This window comes from Phaenicophaeus curvirostris, chromosome 1 (genome assembly GCF_032191515.1).
Source record: "Phaenicophaeus curvirostris isolate KB17595 chromosome 1, BPBGC_Pcur_1.0, whole genome shotgun sequence".
Taxonomy (NCBI): Eukaryota; Metazoa; Chordata; class Aves; order Cuculiformes; family Cuculidae; genus Phaenicophaeus; species Phaenicophaeus curvirostris.
In genome coordinates this window covers 202,253,052-202,269,010 of record NC_091392.1, presented here as the reverse complement: position 1 = coordinate 202,269,010, position 15,959 = coordinate 202,253,052, and the positions used below count along the sequence as shown (strand labels likewise).

The following is a 15,959-nucleotide window of genomic DNA, read 5'->3' as shown; positions in this document are numbered from 1 at the left end:
GGGGTCACTTAATACCTCCCATACTGGTGTCTTTGCAGACAGTCTGGCAGGAAACTAATCCCTCAGTTTACACTTTCCTTTCTGCTTGCTGCCTGCCTGGTTTATTTACAGATCAGTTCTGGCAAGAATTTTTTTCTGATTTCATAGCAGCTTGATTTTCATAAGCGACTGTAATACAAAATAGTTCTGTGCAGTTTTGCACCACACGTAGCTATGAATGTCAGTTGCTTTTAGTGTTTTCCAGATGAGATACGGATTTACAGGCAGGGCTGATGCTTGCAATTGCTTGTATGTTTTTCATTTGCTTCTAATAAACTTCTTGTTTTGGTTATGCAAATAGAGTTCATTATTTCCCGAGGAGGCAACTTCCGGTGATACTTCAACAGTATCCGGAACCTGCTTTAGGGAATATATTGAGAAGCATAGTGCACACAGAGCTCTAGTGAAGAGGGAAGCAGTGCCTGAATCTGTACTGTGATTATTAAAGGAAGCCTTTAGCAGCGACACGTTTGTCCTTATATATGCCTCAAATTCATTTATTGTATTTGTGACAAGATTCAAAATAAAGTTGATGAAAGCAGCTTAAAATAAGACTTTATACCACGAAGTAGAGCTTCTTAAAGGTAATTTCCCACAGAGCCAAGCTATAACAGGGCTATGTGGTAAAAAATTTTTGTCACCTCAGATATAAAATAGTTCTGTGCAGTTTTGCACCACGTGTATCTTGAGAAAACCTCTTAGTTAAAATATGGAGAGTTGGGTTTTTGTGTAAGCAGAGAGTATTTTTATGCCAAAAGCACTGCTAATACCATGAAAAACAAAAATGAGCCACAGAATATAGGTATATGGTGACCTCACGTGCCCTTTGATGTGTTATCTGCCTGACCTTAATGCTAGCATTAAAGAGTTGCCAGTTTTATCAGGTGTACAGTGCAGTAGATTATTTGGGCCACTCCTATAGATGACTGTTTCTGAGATAAAATTATACAGACATGTCTGATGGTGTTAATTTTCCAGGTTTTCATAAAACCCCAAATTCAAATGAGTTATGTTGCTCTCTCTCTTTGACTAACTATTATTTTTTAGCTAATAATTTAAGATACTTCATGGTAGCTGTCCATCTGAGTCCATTTTTACTGCAATAAGGAATGATTTTACTTGCATACACTGAAAATCAAATAGCGTAAGAAAATAAACACATTCCTTAAAGGCAGTACAGCTAACATACTCTAAATCTTGCCCTAAAATTACCTCAGCCTAATGTGCTGGGGGGGGGGCGTTTATGGGTCTTTCTTTGTTTTGTTTGGGGTTTTTTGTCTGAAACCTTATCCTAATCATCTGCTCTAGACTTGGGTCCTTCATAAATTAATCGAAAAATAATCTTACATTAGATTCTGAAGTGCTGTTGTCAGTGCCATTTGAACATTTCCTCAGCAGTGTTACTGTCTCTTGGTTTATTCTCTCTCCACAATACAGTGGAGTCTTTCTGCAGGGCTGATGTACAGGTTTTGCTGATCTTGTAAGGCCTTTAGTACAATTTGACCAGTACTAATTTTTAAGCCAGAAGAACCTATTGGGTAATTAAATTCTTTGTGTTTAGTCCAAAGAAACTAGTAAAGAAACTGTTCTAGTAATTGTTTCCACATTTGCACATACTTAGCGCAGAAAAATGTTAACTGGTAAATGAACACAAGTTCAAACAACTGCTTTCCTTTTTGCAGTCTTTAATATAATGTTGTTTATTTCTAGAAACAGGAGAATAGGAGCTTGATCAGAATTTGCAGTCTATATGGGCGCTCTCATTAAGCTGGAGAAAGGTCACTTTTGCTTCAAATGGCCTCCCCAAGAGACAGGGCACTGAATACCACGCAGTTTTAGCTAACACAAGAACTGCTTTCGTTTCACGTTGTCTTTACATCTGGACAAGCAATTTATTTATTTGTTCTGTCTCATTCTGTGAGTCCAGGGTGAATTTGGAGAGGCCAAGTGTTTTAGAGTGTCAGTTTTGTCCAGTTGTCTTGCAAATAAAATTATTTGGCCTTAAGGCACTGTGGAAAATTGACATCATCAAGAAGCTCTTCTAGAAATACAACTGGAGTAAAACAAAAGTCTCTACCAGTGATGCTGATACTAACTCTCTGGGTGAGATATAGACATGGTGTGCTTGGATCCACAGAATCATTGGCAAAAAGAATTTGACCTGAATATTTTGTTTTACAAGCATATGTTCTCTTCATGCTGGTTACCATAGTGTTAGTTGTGTGTCTGCATTAGCAATTTTAAGCCAAATCTTTTGGTTATCCAGAGCTGCCTATTGCTGATTAAGTTCTCAAAGTGGTTTTGAGGTGTACAACCTGAATGCCTTTCAGAGAAAACTAACCTGGGTGCTGTGCTTCAAATAAACTTCATGGTAGCAGTGGGTTTGGCTTCTGTCTGAACCCATACAGTCATAAGGCCCTCTAGCTCACAGTTAACACTAACTTAACACATTTACTGCTGAAGGGCTCTGGAACCTTAAAAAGCCCGTGACCTGCTGAGGAGCTCATATGCTGTATGCAGAGCTCGGGTCTTTATTGTGTTCTCGTTTACACTATAATTAGACTCATAGGTATCCAGGAAAATAAATATATATTGATCATATGTTTTAATCACTTCAAACCAGACACTGCCTTTATATTTTTTTGTCATAAATTCTGTTCCTGGTTTTTTCCTACACCTGGGTGGGGACAATCGTCATTTTCAGTACACGATGGGGGATGATGTGAGTGAGAGCAACCCTGCAGAGAAGGACTTGGGGGTGTTTGTTGATGAGAAGGTCAACATGAGCTGGCAGAGTGTGCTCACAGCCCAGAAGGCCAACTGTATCCTGGGCTGCATCAAAAGAAGTGTGGCCAGCAGGGCGAGGGAAGTGATTCTGCCCCTCTATTACTCTTGTGAGACCTCATCTGGAATATTGTGTCCAATTCTGGAATCCTCAGTGTACGAAGGATATGGAGCTGTTGGAGCGGATCCAGAGGAGGGCTACAAGGATGATCTGAGGGCTGGAGCACCTTCCATATGAGGATGGGCTGAGAGAGTTGGGCTTGTTCAGACTGGAGAAGGGGAGGCTCCAAGGCAATCTTATAACGACCTTGCAGTACCTGAAGGGGCCTACAAGAAAGCTGGAGAGGGACTATTAATAAAAGCTTGTGGTGACAAGACAAGGGGGAATGAATATAAACTGGAGAAGGGCAGATTTAGACTACACATTAGGAAGAATTTCTTCACCTTGAGAGTGTTGAGACACTGGAACACGTTACCAAGGGAAGTTGTGGCTGTCCCATCCCTGGAGGTGTTTATGGTCAAGTTGGATGGGGCCTTGGGCAGCCTAGTCTAGTGGGATGTCCCTACCCATGACAGGGGAGTTGGAACTAGATGATCTTTAAGGTCCCTTCCAACCCTAACTATTCTATGATTCTATGATATAAAAGTTTCTTAGCCTCTCATGTCTTAGCATAGTTTGTCACAAATGACATGCAGCTCATTTTCACACAAACTGTTTTACAGTTTTGGTTGATACTGCTGAGAAGAAAAGCAGTTGCCCTACTTCTCTCTCCCCTACCTCTCCATCACTTCCACAGCTAAACTATTCCTTTTTGTAATTCTTTGCTATAGGCCAGAGAGTGAATTCAATCAGAAAACAGATCTGGTTTAAAATCAGCCTCTTGAGTTTGGGGATTTTGTTGTTGTTTTTTTATTGAGTTTGGGGTTTTTTTGCTGTATTGAATTTAATCTGGATCAGTTTTCCAGAGTTCCTTTTAAATGTTGTGGGATTTTTTTAATATATTTACAGATTATAAATCAGTGAGTGGAAACATGAAAAGCAATTTACACTTGAAAGGGGAGTTATTTTATAATGGTGCTGTGTGAAAGGGGAACTGAGGAGTTGTTTCAGTCTAAGTTAAGATCATTCCACGTTACTAACAGTGGGTGTTAGCAGTAAGAGGTGAAGACAGGAGTTTGGCACTTAGGTCAAGCTATGACTTCAATGAAAATGTAGATCACACTAAATTTTCCATGTGATTTAAAAAATGAATAAAGCTGATTAAGAGGTGTTCTGGGTGGATTTGATTACCATGCTAATAAAATGAGTTTTGTTTTGTTTTTCACAGTGTTAGAATTGAAAATAATAAATACGGTGAGAGAGTACTTGGGTAGATAGTGGGAATTAAGGTTTTCTCAGCCAAAAAAAAACCCTTTTCTCTTTTAACAGGAGGGCAATGGCAATCTTTGCAAACTGTGTGTTCTTTATTAAAGTCAAACACTTATCCATTCGGGAGAAGAGCGAGCTGAAAGCATGCATAAAAGAAAATGGTGGAGTAGTTAATTTTACACTTTCTCACGAGGTAAGTTCCAGATCTCAGTAGGAAAATATCAAATGGTGCAAGTGTTGTAGGGTCTTCTTCTTGACTCATGTAGAGAAATAAGAACTATGGAGATGATGTCTGTTCAATATCTTAATAGAAATACTCTGTTTACATTTTAATGCACCTGGTCCTGTAGTCCTGAAATGTCGCATAAAAAAATAAGAGCAATATTCTTCCTCCACAAAAGCACTGGGGAGGGTTTTTTTCCTGGATAAAATTGTTATGCTGTTTTTCTTTTCTCATCATTAGGGAGGGAAAACTGAATACATCACTGAGTTGTATTTTGGTTACGTTATTGTTGATGCAAGCATTTGATTACAAAGTGAGAAAACGATAATTGCAGAGTTAGAAGTCTGTGATATTGCAGGTTTTTTTTAAATACAGCTTTTTTTTTTGAATATATATTGAACGCATGACATGGATAAATTAAGGAGCCTGTTTGCATGACATGCACAGCAATGAAATCGGTGGGCTGTGCGTGTCCTGGTATTTGACGAGCCTAGCAATGCTCACGGGGACCATGGCCAGCTGGCGTGGCTTGGCCAAACCTGTGCTAGTGAACCCTCTTGGTCCTGAGGACTGAGTTTTCAGGTCCAAACCACCCAATGCGAATGGTCAACTTCATATTTTGTCTCCCAGACCATGCCAGGAAGTTGGGAAAATGTCAGCTGGCAGAAGCTAGAAGTGTGCCAAGGAACTTGCTGATGCCTTAACAACAGAAGTGTTCATGTGCCAGTAACAGGGAATTATCTAACATTATCTGACATAATAGTAAAGGTATAATACCTTGTAGCTTCTGCCACTTGAAAGGAGCATTTATTTCCTCATTCCCATAGCTAGTAATTGCAGGAAGGTCATAAATATTATACTAGAATGCTTACTCCTAATCTGCCTCGAGAAGAATGTAATGCATTGTATTGTGATTTAAATTTTTTATTTTCTCTATGTGGAATTTTTTAATTTTGAGAAGAGTATGATTAAGTGAGCTAATTTGTCCCTCGCTATTGTAATGTTTCCTAATAATACACTGGGTGAATTACTTTAAATTGTACTGTAGACAATAATTAAGGCTCACATTTATCCCATCAAACTGCTGATTTTCATATTTGATTTTGGGAGAAAAAGTAAAAAAAAAATTGCCTCATAAGGTAAATATGCTTTAAAAAAAGCTTTGCTAAAAGCATTTAATTATTGAAAAGAGTAAATGAACAAAGAGTTGATGCAGTACAAATATATATTAATTGAAATCTGTATTTTTAATCATCTTTATAAATACAGTGGGAAGAGAGATCATAGAATCATAGAATCACCAGATTGGAAGAGATCCACCGGATCATCGAGTCCAACCATTCCCACCAATTTCTAAACCATGCCCCTCAGCGCCTTGTCCACACGCACCTTAAACACCTCCAGGGAAGGCGAGTCAACCACCTCCCTGGGCAGACCGTTCCATTGCCTAATGACCCTTTTCAGTGAAGAATTTTGAGGAGATATTTCAGTACTTCAGATTTGTGAGCTCTAGGATGCTGAGAACAGCTAACAAGTGGCCAGCCTGTTCAGGTCAAATCTTACCCAAGCTGCAGAAGTTATGTTATGGTTGAAGATTAAAAAGAACCTTCAAACAGATCTGGGCTCAGTGCTGCTGTATTTGGGAAGAGTTCTTATTTTTTACACTTTTATCACCTTGTTTCCTAGTAAGGTAGATGTAATTTAATTCTGATGTAATAATCTTTCATTTATTTGTGCCCATCAGTTCTTGCATGCTTTATGTTAACTATTCAAGGTACAAAATCTACTGCCCTTACTTATGACCATTTCATTTGATTTGACTTCTCTAAACGTTTTTATTTTATCCTAACTATGCAGAAAGTTTTAACTTCCAGCATATGCCTGATTCCTGTAAAACAATGGATGATTCTTTATAAAGCTACAAAAGCATATTATGATTATTCAGCGTTCAGCCCAGCTTTTTCTTTTTAACACTTTTACCCCAAATGGCTTTGTTGGCTACAACAGAACTTGGCCCGTTATTGGACCTATTATGTGCTGCTAAAAGCTCTACAGAATGTTAGGCACCTGGTCACCTTCATGTCGTCATAGTTACTGTAGAAACATAAAGTTCCTACAGTTTTCTATCTCCTGTCTGAAGATATGGCAGGGGGGCTGGAGCCAGATGATCTTAAGGACCCTTCCAACCCATACTATTCTATGATTCTATGATTTCCATATTTTAGCCAAGCTGAACTATCACCTCAAAAAGTCATCCTCTCTCTGCTGGCAGTGGACGAAGTGCAGAAATACCATGTTTCTAAATTAGATGTTTCATTTAAAATATGGTCAAAAAATGTTGCCTGCTTTTAAAAGTTTCCTTTGGACGCTAGGATTGTACCAGTGTGAAGCGCAAATAAAGTGTTTGGAATAATATAGCAACTGTAATTGTCACCTGTCTTTCAGTGTACGCATGTGCTTGTGGATACTGCTGATGTCCTCAGCTGTCACGACCAAAAAAAGATTCTGAAGCATCAGCTCCCTGTTTTATGTGCAGATTTCATTTGGAAATCAGTTGAGAAAGGGAAGCTTGTAGAGGTTGAAGCATATAAGATTAATAAATCAAACGATGACAATTCAGACCAAAGGCCAGACAGATACGGTAGGTATATTGGACGTGATAGGTATATTTGACATAGTTTATTCACCTGTCAGTTACTTCAGGAAAGAATGCTTTAGCAGATGTAGATTTAGAATCAGCTTTTAAGAAATGAACAACTGTGGAAGCTGGCAATAAAGTTCATTAAAAAATTAGAATTTTTCAGAACATAAATACTGGTTCTGTTCTGTGGAGTCTTTCCATCAACTTTTTTTTTTTCTTTTCCTTTTAATGAAACTTCAAATAAGACCTCAGGTTGAAAATGTGGGTAAAATACTAAAAAATAACAAATAAGCTGCTCCAATTACTGTCTTTATTTGACTCCACTGGGAAAAAAATGACAGTAACCTGGCAGTTTTAGTTAATTTCAGCAGAATACAGTGGATTTTCAATGCTTTTGTATGAGAAAGTGTTATATTTTGAAGCCAAAATTTTGAGAAAATAAGACGGGTAGTGGAAAGGTTAACATGGGCTGCTCATATGTAATGCAACATGATTAAAACAGAAGAACTGTAAGCATTCCAACCTGTAACTTGGTTCATGCAAACAACTCTAACTCAATGTAGAAGGAAAAAAGACAAATGTTTATTTTAATGCTGTGAGACAAGCCAAGGAACGTGAATAAGAGGTTAAGAAGATAATTCTATTAAATATGTGCAGTTAGCAAAAAAAAATCAAGTTATTACTGCTTTGATCCTTCTTTTTTTTTTCTCCCTAGTAACTATGCTTTTTATTTATTTTCACTTTTGTGTGTCTTGGATTTTGGTGGGTGCTAGTCTTTTCTTTCAATATTTTTGAAAGTAATTACTTTTGATATAATAAATTACATTTGAGAAACATTCTCATGTCACTAATCAGTATGATTTTCAGAACTATGTAGAAGAATGAGATTCAGGTACCCTGCATTTGTATGTTTACTGTGCCATTGAGTCTATTGGACAAATCTGGTTTTGCACAGCAGAGGCCCTGGGCATGCTTGGCTGAGGGTGGAGCCGTTTGGTAGCAATCCTAAATAGTTTTAAGCTAAAAATAAAATTGCATTCGTACACTACATCCATACAACTTAAAAAAGGAAGACAAACCAGCCAAACAAATGAAAACTTCCAAAACCAATGTGAGCCCTAGTGGAAAATTTCTCAGGCTCTGTGATCAGGTCACGCAGTGTAGCTCTCAGCTATATGCCCTAACTCTTTTTCCCCTTCTTGTCACAGAAGTCAGGGTGTGAAGTGCCTGGAGGGAATAAGAACTGGCACAGCTGAGGCCAGCACCGATTCCAGCAGTGAGGCAGCTGGGGCAGTTGCCCTTCAGTGCTCAACTCTGTATCCGGCCAGTTATATGGCTGAATAAAATGTGGCCTTACAAGCTGTTAACTTGTTTCAACGTGTGAAATATTTATGAATATTTAGTAGTAATGTTGTTTTTATTAATGATTCATAAGTTAAATTAGGGAAAACAGATATTACACAAAGTAAATGTTTTGTTTGCAGATGTGGAAGACCTGTCATGTTCTGAAAATAACAATGCCACAAGGAAAAATGAAAACATTTCCAACCTTATTGAAGACAGTGAGGGCAGAATTGAGTCTGAAGTGGAGACTAGGTAAAATAAAAGTAAAAATGTATTATACAACAACAACAACAAAAAACCAACCAAAAAACCTCTATAAACCCACCTCACTTCCCAATCTTTCAGTAAATTCTTATTCTGTGGATATGAATTTCTAATAGCTTCTTTCTGGTTTGGTTGGGGTTTTTTTTAACCTTCAGATCTGACCATGGAAATTGATTTTACATTTCCCAATTTCAGCGAACACCTGTAGTCCAGCTTCCTACTATGTGCAAAGCTTCCACCAATGCAACACACATCAGTGTGGCTCAAACTTTCTGGCTGCAGCTGTGTTTATCATCACAATTTATTTCTTTTTCTTGGTTCACATGGGTTTTTGCAATCCAGCCCAATTCATTGTTTTTTAGAAGTGATGAGCTTCTCTTTCATGAAAATTTTTGGGAGAGCTGAAAATCAAGATAACTGAGACTGCTCTAAGCCAATAGGGAAACAGTATTCTTATAACTGTTTCTAATTATTGAGCTAAAGGAAGAACGTACTAAAATCTATTATCAAACCGCAGCTTTCACTTTAAAAGACTGTTGTTCAGTCATAGTGTAGGTATTTAGTTACTCTGTGGAATGTACTGGAGATTCATAGAATCATAGAATCACCAGCTTGGAAGAGACCCACCGGATCATCGAGTCCAACCATTCCTATCAAACACTAACCCATGTCCCTCAGCACCTTGTCCACCCATCCCTTAAACTCCTCCAGGGAAGGTGACTCCACCACTTGGTCTAAAAGTCCAAAAGTCTGAAGGCTGTGACTACACGTGTGTATCCTACTGTGAAAGTCAGGAACAAGGGAGAAATTAGCCTCAGACAGCACAGGTAGCTGACCGAGCTGTTAAAACACAGGCAATGAAAACAGATTTTTTTACTTGCTTGCACAGCTTTTCTAAAGAACGAAGTTTGAAATCTAGTCTTTGTCTTCAGGTTCACACTAGACATTCTGGCCTGTTAGTGCATTCTGGCCCGTTTGTGTCTGTGTGGAGTTTCATTTCTGAAAACTTTTTTGTTGTTATTTTGCTGCTGAAAAATAGATCTTATATAGGTTCTTACTTTAGTATGATGTTGCAGTATGAGGTTACGGTACAGTGTTTACTGGGCATATGGGATTTTAAATACTCTGATTCCATTCCAGGTTTTACAGTGAAGATGATCAAGATATTCCTTTTTTCCCCCGAGATTTTGAAGTGGCAAAATACACTGTACTTGAAAAAGTAAGCCTTTCTGTTATTATGAGAGGATGTAGGAGGATCAGTAGGTGAATAAAAGTTTTACATTTTTATGCACATCAACACTAACTTTTTTATGTTATCGTGTACTGCAATGTAAAGAGCATTGAAAAGTACTTTCATGTTTTGTTTCAGTGCAGCCTAGTTCTACCCAAATAAAACTTTTCTTTATTGCTGTAGTGTTCTCACCAAAGTATTGCAGTAGAAAAGCGCATTTGCTTCTGACAAGACATATGTTATTATGGCTGTTATACGTTAAATCTAACTTTTTTAAAACTTCTGTATTAAAAAATCTTTCAAAACACAATATGATGTAAATGTACAGCAGCCGGTACAGTGAAGCCCTGAGAGAAGCTTCTGCTTGTTACTACAACACAAATAATGAATAATTCTGTTTCTTTTCTTAGCCAGTCATAGTGTGTGGTTCTAAATGGAGTGAAAAACTAAGTAGGACAAGGGGAAGTACTTGGTGCAATATCATGTGAATGAAACATACTTAAGCAATAACTTGGGTGTTTGGGGGCTTTATTTATCTCTCTATTTAGATTAACTCCAAGGAAAGCAAAGATTTTGTAGTTGTTGAATTACAGTGTTCTGGAGAGCATTGCAAGTTTCCATTTCGACTTTATGCACGTTTCAGTACATCAAATGGGACAAAGGTATGAATCACTCATCGATGTTACCTGTCTGTTTCCTTATGCACGTTGAATGTACCTGTTCCAGAGTGTCAAGTGCTTTTCATTCTTACCTGCAGGCTAATTCTTGGGTACAGATAATAGGAGGTCATCCTGTTAAGCTTTTATCGTAAAAAGTTTGATTTATAGTTGGCTCCTCACCTCTCTGTGTTTGCGTACTTCTTACTCAAAAGAACTAGTTTGGGCATGGCAGCAACATAGAATAGTCCTGGGTGTACCTGCTTCATAGGCTCCCATATAATTTCCTAACAACATCTGAACTATGTAACAACATGTTTAAATGCTGAAGTGCTACAGCAGGTGATATTCTGGACATATAAGCTTTGCTGTCTCTCAATAGTCTTGAGGGCAGCCTAAATGCATTTCTGAGCATAGAAGTCATATATGCACTCTGATGTAGTATTTGCAGTCTGTGTCATTGTAGCAAGATTAGATTCAAGTCAAAAGAGCGCTGTCAGGGATGAATTTTGAATAGTTCAATTTATAGAACGAGTTGTTCCAACACAGATTTAGGTTAACCTACCTTGTCACTGTGAGGTTTGTATATGGAGCCTTGTGCTTGTTCTGTGTCCCATGAACCTAAATGTGCATTGTCAGCTGTTATAGCAGTGTTTGATAAGATTGATTCTTTAAGTCTCTATATAGTTTCTTCAACTAATTTTACTCTTTCAATTTACAGAAGAGCAAACAATGTGTGGCTGCTACTTCTGAAGAAATAAGACAAAAGTATGAGGCTTTTATTGCAGACCTAAAAAGCCAGGATTTCCTGCTCAGAGAAACAGTTCCACCAGAAGGAGAATTGTTAGCTTCTACAAAATTGCAAAAGGCTTGTACAACTTGCATGTTTACACTTCCCCATCCTTAATGATTTGTTTTAGTTTGCAATTTTCTGAATGTGGTAGACATTGCCTGGATGACAGTGATGCAGCCATAGGTTTAGGGAAATTGTAAATGTTTTGATATTATTATTTTATTTTTTAATATTGAGTGAACACTCCAAGTACTTAAACAGATTAAAAGCAAATGTAGTCATAATCATTACAGCTTTTTTTTCTTAGTAGATGCATTAGTGACTAATGTAATACCTAAAAAAATGATATGCTTATATAGCAGACAAAGTATGGCTTTGATTGTCACAGTTGTTCTGCACCCTGTACAGATGTCACAGGCATGACGTAGATCATATTGGAGTCAGTGACAGGAGTCCCTTCAATGGCTGCTGCATTTGGATTCCTCTCCTTTAAGTACTCTTAGAACAATGTTTTACTGCTATTTAGAATGGTTGTAGTGTGACAGAAATTGTTTTCGCATTTATGTTCTCACTGTACTTTATCTGCTTCTCTCTTCCACCATGGTTAGCTTCTATTCTAGCACACAGCTGGTACATGGATTGTGTCCAGCAGTGTTGAAAGGCCCACACATGTCCCCTGGTGGTCTCAGAAGCTGTATGATTGATGCCAAATAAACAATGTAGAATGTCCAGACTTGTGTGAGAATTGTTTAACGGCAGCTTCTGGGGGCTATCCAGACTGCTGTGCTCTCCACTTGAAAGAATTTGTAAAGGCAAACCGTCCCTTTAATTCAATGGGACTGAAGAAATTGTAGTAAGCAGGAGTGAATATTGCACACTGCACGCTGCATTGTTCATGAAAATAGGAAACTTAAATTATCTAAGAACTTCACTGCCGCGACTTTGTCTCTTCGCTGAATTATGTTTATTTTGCTACAGTTACTTTTAGAAGAAGCCATCCATTCGAGTGCTATATGTCAAGAAGTCAGTGATTTTGTGGAATTGATCTGGGCAGAAGCTATTGGTCACCTGGATAGTTTACTACTTGAATCAGTAAACAACATAAGCCTAAATGATGTAAGTTAATTCCTGTTACTCTGCAAGGGTGAATATGTAAATGTTTTCCCAGAAAATACACATTGTGTTTCAGCTTGGGATTTGTAATTACACTTTTGATACTCCAGGAATTCAAGAAATCTATGGTTCAGAAATTTTTATCTCAAGTTTTGCTTTAGAATCACAACATTGAAAACATGTTGTACATCCTAGGGCAGATGGCGGTCTTTTCCATTTTATAGCAGTTTGTACAATTCTTATGGGAGGATCCCTTCTCATATATGAAGGCAGCACATAATAGCAGGTTACTGTCTCCTGCAAGTATCTTTCAACAATATTTCAGTCAGCCATTCTCTTGTAATGGAAAAATAGTTACAATTATAGTCCCTGTCTGTGTTATCAGATGACACACGTAATTAACACACAGCTGCCCTTGAAGACCTTTGAATATTACAGCTGTTATTAAGAGTAACTGTCTCTCCACCTCTTTAAGGCTATGACATTTAATCCCACTTTCCCACATACCTCCGCTCTTTTGCTTTGCTCCCTAGACATTTAAGAGGATAATGTTTATTCATGTAATTTAAGTTCATATAGCTTAACAAACAGCCAACAAAACGATTGTTAAAGGTAGGAGTTCTGTTTATCTCTATGGGTTTTAAATTGGAAGAGCTTTGCCAGTAGAAGGTCCCCAGTTCTGGAATGACTTTGCCCTTATCTTATTACGTGAAACTTGCTTTTGATGCTCTTCAATTGATGTATAGTAGAAGAATATTCCTTTCACTTTTTGATGTGGAAATAATACACATTTATGTAGGTTCTGGTGAGTAAGTAGCACATTAGTAATATTGTATATGTGTACTCGGAGACAGTAGCGAGTGTGTGCCATAAGTCAGCAAAGACATTAGGAAATGCTGTTTGTGGTAAATGAATTTTATGGGGTGCAAATGTTCAGATATTAAGATTCAGGTAAGTGGAATTTGATAAATATTTGATAAATAGTGTTCAATCATTGATAGCTTTTGCAAGTGTTGAACCGTAGACCTAAAAGATTCCATATTTCAACACACTGATCTGTAAGAATACAATGAAACTGCTTTCACTGCCAACTCTTTCCATTTAAAATCGATTTGCAAGAGAAATAGCATTTGTATTGAAAGAAAAAAAAAGCTCTAGATTTTTGAAACACGATAATTAAGAAGTGTGTTGCTGTTCAGTTAGATTAACCCTCCATTTTTTCCCCAGAGGCATTTGTGAGACAGAGACCAGTCTTGGATCAATATTGAACTGCAGTAACACATTGCTATGCAGCCTCTGATGTCACCATTTCACTAGTTGTTGTCTGTAGTTCATGTAAATTAAAAAATATTTGCCTTTTTCCTCTTGCCTTGAGAAGGCTAAATAATATAGAATGTTCTGTGAAAAATTTTCGATTGAGAAGCAGTACACAGATACAAGCAAATCTATATCCTGTCTGTCTGGAGAAACTGTCTAAAATGAATCATTACTCTCATTTCATCTGCAGGTTGCACTTTATAAATAGGACTTCTGCTCAGCTTTACATATTTGAGCATGAACTAGTGCATTTAGACATTTAGTAAGAAATTGATTGTCTGCTTTATGTTCTTTCATCAATGCATTAAAGCTGACAGTATGATTCAACAAGATGTTAAGGAGTGTTATCTTTCAGTCTGATTCATATTCTGTTTTATTTCAGAGAGGTTATTTTACTGTCTCTTAGCTCTGCCTGAGATGATTTGCAAGTAACCTAGTATAAGGACAGAAAATATCCAACTTGTAAATACTATTTTCATATCCTACCTGCAAGAAGATATTTTGTGGATCTTGTAATTAAAGTTTTATTTCAGTGTGAAATTAAGTGATCCATTTTCAGTATTTACTGTTTTGCATTCTTTCTGCAGTTCTGCAATAGTTTTTGAGTTAATAATCTCTTCTTTTAAAGGTGAGCAAAGCAGAAGGTATTTTACTCCAAGTAAAGAATGCACTGGATGAGGGAGCTGGCGAGGAGGCATTACAAGAGATGATGAAAGAGTTCTATCAAGTTATACGTCACAAATTTGGAATAGACTATAACGTGTCCAAAAAGCTGTTGTCTAAAAAACAGGACCTGTGCCAGGTAACTTCTCCAGCTTGTTAGTAAGCCCTGATCTGCACTGTGCTACACCAGTCTTGAATATGCTCACTAGATAAATGGACAGGATACAGTAATTTATTAGAATCTTAGGAATTGAGTAACACTCATGGGAGGAATTTAGTGTTTTGAACTGTCCAGATACAGTGAGAGGAGTTTCCATTGCAATTATTGTTGTAATTGCATCTTCAGCTGGATCAAATGAGAATCATGGAACCATTGTTATTGTCCAACTGACCCTAGTAATGACTCCAGCATGCGCATAAGCAGTTTCTCTTGATTGTCTTAAACTACCTTCAAAATATATCTAAGAGTCCAGATTGCTTCCTCGCTGTGGTTTATCTGACAGGTCCAACAGATAACTCCAGTCCACAGGATCTGGGTTAGAAGCAGGAAGGTGGGAAGCTAGATCCAGGCGTATCAGCAACATAGCTCAGCCAAGAGACCAAGGGCAAGAGCCTAAGCTCAAAGACTTCTTTCGAGCAAAGGAGGGGCAGGAATCTGCTTAGTCTTCTCACAGCTTTCAGGACTCCACAGCTGCACTGTCGTGAAATCTGGCCCTGAGCCCTAGCAGCCAGGCCCTCTGGAGAGATGAGAGGTAGTCAAAGCTCCAATAGTTACATCACTCTTGTAACTATAGAGCAAACTCAAATTTCCTCCTTGTATTGTGATTGTAATGTGAATTCCACAGACTATGCCTGAGATACTTTTCTCTTTTGGCAAAGGATGTCCAGAAATCAGTCTTTTGTAAGTTACGAAATATGAAGGAGGAGCAGTAAAGGGGAGGAAGCCCCTTAGATGTTAACAGTTCCTTTAACCTTGGAAACCTTTTTATAATTAAAACCTTTTGACATTTCTGAATATCAATAAAATTACTATGTCACATGAAGCCTTCCCATGGCACAGTGTAGTATAGCATTACATCTTTTCAAAGTTAGATGTCCATTTTTCTCCGGATCTGAGAAAATTATGTGGGTATCTTGTGCCACTGCCCTAGATGGATAGTAGCCTCAGAGACAAAATTTCAAATTCTAACAGGTAAGAATCACCAAATAACCAAAATCAAAATGGTAACCAAGCACAAATACTGGTTTGTGGAGCTGTTATGAGCGGGTTCCATCCAAAGCTTGGTTTGAAGTTGTGCAGAAGCAGTTCAGCACTTACTTTTCATATATGTCCTTCTTCTAAATTGTTTCCATTGGGTTCTACAGCTGTTTGCTCTTGTTGCAAAGTCTGTCTAAAAAGGGGAAATGTTCTTTTCAGTATTCCATTTCATTGTTTCTAGGCTGCAATTTTACATAATTCAGTCTGGTTTGCATGTTTCCTTAGTTAAAATGTAACAAGTATTCATAAATTTCTGACTGTATT

General features: G+C 37.7%; 1 protein-coding gene across 1 annotated transcript in view; it reads left to right on the top strand.

Moving 5' to 3' along the window:
* The window catches only part of PARP4 (poly(ADP-ribose) polymerase family member 4), a 49,543-nt gene that overhangs the window by 953 nt on the left and 32,631 nt on the right, over positions 1-15,959 (top strand). Inside the window, exons 2-9 of the mRNA XM_069883556.1 lie at positions 4,253-4,385; positions 6,861-7,056; positions 8,541-8,652; positions 9,805-9,883; positions 10,444-10,557; positions 11,273-11,419; positions 12,323-12,460; positions 14,403-14,576. Of these exons, the coding sequence (XP_069739657.1) occupies positions 4,260-4,385; positions 6,861-7,056; positions 8,541-8,652; positions 9,805-9,883; positions 10,444-10,557; positions 11,273-11,419; positions 12,323-12,460; positions 14,403-14,576 (1,086 nt within the window). The 5' untranslated portion in view covers positions 4,253-4,259. The remainder of the gene's footprint in view (positions 1-4,252; positions 4,386-6,860; positions 7,057-8,540; positions 8,653-9,804; positions 9,884-10,443; positions 10,558-11,272; positions 11,420-12,322; positions 12,461-14,402; positions 14,577-15,959) is intronic.